At 37.0% G+C, this 8,191-nt stretch overlaps 1 protein-coding gene across 1 annotated transcript in view; it reads right to left on the bottom strand.

Moving 5' to 3' along the window:
* ZNF804A (zinc finger protein 804A) overlaps positions 1-451 on the bottom strand; it is a 224,836-nt gene extending 224,385 nt beyond the window's left edge. The window contains exon 1 of the mRNA XM_004674462.2: positions 53-451. Within this exon, the coding sequence (XP_004674519.1) occupies positions 53-163 (111 nt within the window). The 5' untranslated portion in view covers positions 164-451. The remainder of the gene's footprint in view (positions 1-52) is intronic.
* Between the last annotated feature and the right edge of the window lie 7,740 nt (positions 452-8,191).

Raw genomic sequence — 8,191 nt, forward strand, 5'->3', positions numbered from 1 at the left:
AGAGAGAGAGAGAGAGAGAGAGAGAGAGAGAGAGAGAGAGAGAAGCGATTACCAGAGTTTTGTTCCCGTTCTTGCTGAGAGGGCCCCGGAAAACTCCCTTGATGTTGCGAAAGTGTCCGTTGCTGAGGTGCGTGGAGCTGATGACAATGTAGTAACACTCCATGGGGCAGCCGCCGCCTCCTCCACCGCAGTCACGGCTTCCATGCACCCCGAGCCCGCAGCCGCAGCGCGCCGGAGCCCGGAGAGGGCAAGCTAGGGACCCGCCGGGAGGGCGAACCTCCGCCTCTCTCGCACACCCTCCGGAGACAGGCTCACTACACCCCTCTGCCGCGCGCGCCCAGGCTCCTCCGCCTCCGCATGCTCGCTGCGCTCAGTCTCCCAGTCTCTGTCTTTCCTAATACGCCTTGGGGCGAGGAGCTTGCGGGAGGATCCCGGGCTGGGAGGGGCCGACCAGACAGGACAGAGCTAAGCCGCAGTCAGCGCTGGAGCGATCGAGCGCAGCCGGGCAGCGGGAGCCGCCCGAGCGGCAGCGGCAGCGGCAGCGGCGGCAGCAGCATTCCCCACGCCCTGCGTCCGCACTCGGAGTTGCCGCTGCTGGCAAGCATGAGTATTATTATAGTGAGCGGCGTTGCCGGTCCATTGCACTGAGCCAATGGCAGGGAGCCACTGGGCTGATACTGAGAGCTGTCGGAGGAGTACATCTGTCACCCGCTGCTCCCCCCCGCCCTCCCCCGCCGCCGCCTGGACCCGCGTCCGAGCCGGTCCCGGTGCGAGTGGGGAAGCGCAGCAAGCCGGACACCCTCGGTGCAGCGCTCGGCCGCACAGGGCCAGGGACGCGACGTCCACTGCGGGCGGGCGACAGAGCGGCCCGTGACCGAGAAGTGGGAGACTCCTATAAGGTGGGGGCGGAGGGGGGGGTGAAAAGACGGCGATTTCTGGCCTGGTAGTCGGGGATGGGGGAGGGATCGAGGGGAGATAAATAAATTAATAATTCAATACCAAGCCAAACGCTCCTAACTGCGGCGTTTTGAGGCAGGTGCCAGCAGCGGCTTCTCTCTGGAGATAGTTGCTGCCCACTGGATGTGGCTGATTTGACTTGATTTGTTTTTAATGTATTTCGGTATGGAGGCTGGAGGCTTTTCAAAATCTTAGGGAAGGGAAAGAAAATGTCCCCCCAGCCACCACCATCTCTCATTTGTAGAGAAAATAAGTGCATGGTTGGGGGAAGGGGAGTTGTGGCGATGCGAGTGGTAGTGGAAAACGGTAAAAACAGGGACTCCTCCTGGTTTGTGTTCCACGACTTTGCGTTCCCCTCACCCATCTCCCCTGAGAACCTCAGTTCTTATTAAATTGCCAAAGCTGAACAGAAAGGGATGCTTTGCAGAAAAGCTACTGCTAGGAGCTTGCTTTGCATTTCTCCACTGTGCTTTTCCTGCTACTGGGTAGTAGTGAACAAAAGCGTTTGCCCTAGAAGCGACCTGAATGGAAAAATCTACAAAGGAACTAATGGGTTTGTTACGGAAAGTAGGGAATGGGGTCTGCGGTGTTCCCTGAAGACTAAGGATGGGTGGTTTTTAAGGGGCCAGGGCAGCCATGGCCCTGAGCACCCTCCCTCTCCGTCTGTTGATTCTTTGTGTAAGTTTAGCTCTTCTTAGGTGGTGGGGTGAGAGCATCCCATCAGGTATATGTACGACTCATTAGTCTGCACTTAAAAAGATCGATCACAGGCAGTGGGAGTCTGGGAGACAGTGCCTTCAATGGTTTTGCTGAAGGCTTTATTTTCCTCTTGCCTTGAATGGCTTAATTGGTTAAAGCAGATTCCAGACATTCTGATGCTCCTGTGTCAGAACAAACTGCACTTTGATATAATCAGTGTTTATCTGGTTTATTTGAAGGTCAAGATATCAAGACATCCCATTCTGGATGTCCCATATATAGGATTTCAAATAGCAGTGAGTCTGCAAACCATAATATAGCCCTCAAATAAAACTGCCAGGTTGATTTCACTCTTTGAAATAGGAAAAGGCGAGCAAAGGGAGAAAAAAAGTATTTATAAGAAAAGCAGCAGTCATGTGAGTAAATTATAGAAGTAGAAGGGGGGAGGTTAGATTCATTTAAGGGGAATGTTCCATGTGCTTTGCTTCAGTTCAAATAAAGAAAAAAAGTTGATGTGGATTGATCAAAGCTCATTATGAAATGTCAGAGTTATTTAGAGGTACTTGGCTAAATTTCTCAAATATCCACTTGGGGGAGTCTGGTAGTCTTGGGAGAAATAGAGAGGAAAAATTTACTGAACTTTTATGCTATGTGGAATAGAGCGCCTTACAATTTGTTAAAATTCAATCAAGTATGGAAACAACCTTATTAGAAAATGTTTAAGTAATCTCCACTAAATACTGTATGATGATTAAAATGTATTTTGTGTTCCTATCATTACATTTATTTTTCTATTTATATTGTGAGGATACAGGCATTCTCTAGACACATCACTTTGGGAAGAACTAATGACCTGTATGATTCCCATTATGTCTTTTGAAGTTTAGGAGAGTTGCAGTTATTAGACGAGAGATAAAATCTTTATTACTAATGAGTCAAACCAAAGAATAGCCAAAGGCAATGGAAAATGCTCCATACATGAAAGAATCAGATAATGTGGTGGGGAGTTTTGCTTTCTAAGCTAGGTTTTTGCAATGTTTGTTTCTCCAAATGTTTCACAAAATATTCTATTCAGCAATAAAAATCAATTTCCATTTCATGAAACAGGAGCCATAGTTGGCTCAAACTGTCCCATAATACAGAATATTATTTATATAGGATGCCATATAGTATTATATGCCATATACATGACATATGATATAACTATATCATATGTGTTATACACAATAGATATCATAAAGTGAGCCAATGAAATATATTAATAGCCTCTGAAAATAATCACTTTACTGTCGGAATACTCTACCTTTGCCAATTGACATATTTGATGATATCATAGTGTAACTTTTGGCTATCACATTTAAACACATATAAAAATGGCAGCAGATATCATAGGTTGGCTGCCAATATATAATGAAAGCTAATGACAAAAGTCATTTTTTCATTAAATATATCCTAATTGTTTATGCAAGAAGTAGTTTATAACAAAATAAATGAGTGTGATCAACAAGATTCATTTCTTACACCTTGAGATTTCTATGAATAGAAATCTTTGAGACTAGAGTGCTCAGTTCCTTCTTTTACTCTTATCCCAACCAAGTAACCACATAGCTAATGGTCATTCAATTTAAGCTGCTAATCATGCTGCATGGTACTCATTTGTGTCATTACCAATAAGCTCTGTTCCCTATAAAACTTTTATCATATCAACCGTAATGTTCAGGAGAACAATGAGTCACCACCATGTGGAATCTGATTTCTAACTATAATAAACAACTACTATAGATATGTGGAATCTGATTTCTAACTATAATAAACAACTACTATATATATCTATATCTATCTTTATATATAGATATATAATGGAATTCTTAAAGCAAAACATGATAGAACTGGTTCATTTGAATGATGCGGACATTTAAAAGACAAGTAGAAAATCAGGACTTCTCCATCAGAGAAGCAGCATACATTTTTGTGGCAATAAATTTAAATTAGTAAATAGTGATAAAATAATATGCCCTCCCATCTTTCTGCTCCACATTTTCCCTTTTGTCATGTTGCAAAGAATAAGTACATAAATAAAAGAACCTTAAATGTTTCTGTTTTGTTTGAGTATCTTTGATATCACAGTCTATTCCCATTATTTAAAAACAATTTTTATTTTTATTACAAGTAACCATTTTGACATGTATTATTTCTATGAAACTGTCACCTAATTTTAGAAAATATTTTCCTCTAAGTAATTTAGAGAATTTCTAATTCCTAATGTAAGCATTCAGAGTCAATATTTCTTAAACACATTTTAAAATATTTATATTAGGTAACTTCATTTTGATTGTAAATTTTTCAGCTAAAATAGAATGAATGATGAATGATTTAAATATAAAAGTTTAAGTGGGTGAGTTCAACCTAAAAAAAAATTACAGGTCACTTTTTGCTACCACTATATGGCAGTTTTGTCCTTTCTACAAACGTAATTCTCTTTCAGTTATCACCTTCCTACACTGCTACTCAAATCTAGATCACCTACTCTGCTCTTGTACTCATTTCCCTCATTTCCTGCTCCTCATCTTGATTTGCTTAAAACCCATTGGGGCACCAGCTTTCAGCTCAGTAACTGAGCAGTGTTCAGATCAGCTCCTGACTCATATAGGATTGGGGATGGTATTGTTGCTGTAATATCTAAAATCTAGAACCTATCTTCATTTCTAGTCCAATTCCTTCATCCTGACTATACTCCATTCCTTTTGTCCAGAGGAAAGTAAATCTTTCCTGAGTTTCCCTAGTGCTACTTGAGACCATATTTTGATCCCTCTGCATGCTTGCACTTTCTGCTTCCTGTCATGGAAATCTTTGAAGGATTTCACTCATTCTGTCTAGAAAATGCCCCATAACTAACGTGAATGATCTATCTCTTTTAGGCTATTGAATTTGTTAGTATATAGATGTTCATAATAGTCTCTATCTGTTGATATTCTGAAGCATCTGTTGTGATTTCTCTGCTTTCATCTTTTTTACTCTCTTTATTTGAGATTTCTCCCTTATTTTCTTGGTAAGCCTTGCTGGATCTTGTCTATTTTTTCAAAGAACCAGTTTTTGATTTCTTTGAAAAAGAACTGTCTTTTAAGTTCTATTTTATTTAATTCTGTTTTGGTTTTTATTATCCCTGTTCTTTTACTTGCTTACACAAATTGGATTCACTTCTAGGTTCCAGCAGCCTAACCTTATCTGAGTTTCTGTGAAAGAAATTTCTGTACTTATGTCATCCTGAAAAAAGAAAAGGCATATTGCAGTGTTTTCCAAATGTGTCTATGGGATAATTAGTGGTTGCAGAGTAGGTCATTATAATTTAAGACTTTCCTTTTCATTAAAATAATAATGTTAATATAAATCTTTTTTGATCATTTCTAAAACCGCATAATACTGTGAAGATATTGGCAGCCACAGCACCACAAGTTCAGTTCCTGGCCAGGTAGTTACATGCATGGTGCACCAGACTGCTCCTGTCTCACCGCCTGCTTCCTGCAACAGTGGATTTTATTGGAGATGCCTGTTCTGCTCCCTTCTCTGTCTCTGGTGAATCCTCTCATACCCTCCCCCACCTCTGGCCTATACCTCAGCTCTTGTATTCATATATGTGTAAAATAATTGTTAAAAAATAGCACATAATGATTTATAACTAAGTTCCGACATTAACATCTCTTTTTGTTTGCATTCATGCTTGTGACAACATTGGTACCAAATATTACTGATTTTATTATTTTGAGCTAATTTGAGGAAACTAGAAATTCAATAAAAAATAATTTGTTCTGAAACCAAATGAATCATGATATGCTGCATGAATAATTATTTTTAAAAAAGAATTAAATAGAAGTAAACTGGTAGGAGAGCTATATCACCAGAGAGCACCCATATTCACCATAAAAATCAATCAACCTTAGATCTGTATTAACTCACACAAATAAATTCATGTATTGAAAAAGGATTTGGTTTAGTAAGGCAATATCATCTGTTGTGCATTTAATAAATAGTGTAAATTTGGAAATTTATTCTGCTGTAATTTTTATTTTTATTTGCTTATTATTAACATAAAAATTGTAAGCATATGGGCTTTTATAATTAGTTTGATGTTAACAGACTTAAGAAATATTCTACAACTGAACTATATGCTAGGAAATCTTTGAAAAATATTTTTTATTACTCACGTATGAGAAACACTGATATTTACTAGTTATGAGATATATATATATATATATAATATATATATATATAGAATGATTACCAACTAACTTTATCTGTGGCTTTGAAAGGAGATGGTGACTTTTTTTAAAGATAACCATTAATTAATTACAACCTAAAAGTAAATCCATCTGCCATATTCCTGTTTCTGTATTTCAGTTTTCTGTATTGAAGTATGAAGTCTGATAAAAATAAACACTGAGTTTTAACAATCCTAATAACCTAGCAATTGTGAATTTTCCCTGCTATCTGAATGTAGAATACTATTTGGTATCATATAGTAGATTATATTTGGGGTCTGGGAGTGCTATTACCATTAATTTGAGCATATAGCTCAAATATTTCACCACATAAGTGAGTGGTAAAAGATTTCCAAGATTCCAAAATTAACCTGCTAAATCTTACCAAATGCAATGCTCTGATTCAGAGATCAGAGAAACTTGTACCATGCAAATCTCCACTATAATTAAAACAACTACCAATTCATTGTGAGAATCCACTGATCATAAGACACAATTCAATTACAGGAATGTTAAAAACAAAAAGATAACTTAAAATCAATTAAATATGGAACCTAAATTTGGGTAGATGTTACCACCATTAATAACTTACATTAAGCCACTTAAAGATATTTCAAACTCAAGCAATCATAGAATGGTGAACAAATAATGACCCAGATCCAAACCCAGTTATTTCACTGGCAGAACAGAATATCAATTTAATGTCCTACTTGAAACCAGTCCAGATTCCATTAAAATAATATGAAGATTTCTTAAAACATTAAAAATAGGTCTACTATATAATATATCAATAACACTCCTAAGTCTCTAAAGAATACAAAAACACTAGATTGGAGGGATCTATGCATTCTTACATTCATTGCAGCACTATTTGTAAAAACTATTTGTGGAAACAGTGAGGGAACTCAACAACAGATCCATGTGTTAGGAAGCTATAGTATATGAACACAATGGAATACTAATGTGGGGCATAAAGAAACAAAAGAACAGACAAAACCACACTACAGCATGTACATTTTGACAGTAGATATGAGACCACCAGAGGGGCAGTTGGGTGAAAACCAGAGAGGACCCAAAGTACTATTGGCCGATTACTAGTGTACTAATGATGGATGTGGTATAACATACATTTGAAAGGGGGTGAACCTATATTCCTAAGTCAACTAATATGCTCCCATAAAATAATTTAATTTAAAATAATCAATTTCCTAATTGAGGAGATGTCTGAGTAGCTGGTGAAAGTGTGGGAATTTTAAAATGTAGGAATTAATGCAAAGGTAAAAGTGATCAGAGGGGGAAAAAATCATAATTTTGCTTAGGTTCAAATTTGAGAAGTAAGTTAAACATTTTATATTATGAAGTTCTCTCAAATATATTTAAAGAATAGAAGGTCATCTTTGACATATATAATATGATGGTTTAGTAGTAGTGTTGGGTTTTATTTTTTTTAATCCCCTTACTTTTCAATTCTAATAAGTAGCATCGGGATAGATGCCAGACATGCTAATTTAAGAGCTAAAGCTACATTTCTACTATGTTGCCAAAGAAATTAATGTAATTGGATGCTGCATAACTACCAAAAGAATCATATTCAGATATATAAGTGAAGAAAAAGCTGAACAATTATTATATTCTTGTTTTCACAGTCTTTTTCAAAAGCAATCTAGCAATTTCTATTAACACTAAGATGGCATATAATTCTGAACCTAACTACTACATTTCTGGGACTATATAAATCAAATAAAAATACTTAAACAAATATTTAATTGTTCATAGTTATAATAAAAATGGAACAAGCAAATTACCAATAAGGGAGCAGATACATCAATTATAAGCTATATATCATAGATATTTATACACCAATAAAAAATAAAAATTATCTATATTCATTGATTTGGTGTACTATCTAGTTGTTCTAGTATAAGAAAAGTAACATAAATGAAAGAAGAATATAAAATAATACTGGGTTTGTGTAAAAAAGTAAGAACATATATATTTGTAAAAGAATAAGTAGGCATGAATTTGGTAAGGGTCTATGCAGTTAATGTACCTGATGTCAGAAATGAGGGAGAATATGAAAAGAAAAAAAGTAAGTGATACAGAAGAAAAAGATTGAAATGCATACACATACAAATAATCTGATAAACATTATTCACATATATAATGTTTTACTATATAAGTCAAAAATGGAAAATATTCCTAAAGATTTGTTAGTTCTATGTTAGTTAATTCTTTGTTAGTTCTATGTGATACCTCAGAGCCCTTATAATAAACCTGCT

This window comes from Condylura cristata, unplaced genomic scaffold (assembly GCF_000260355.1).
Source record: "Condylura cristata isolate star-nosed mole 26May11 unplaced genomic scaffold, ConCri1.0 scaffold00002, whole genome shotgun sequence".
NCBI lineage: Eukaryota > Metazoa > Chordata > Mammalia > Eulipotyphla > Talpidae > Condylura > Condylura cristata.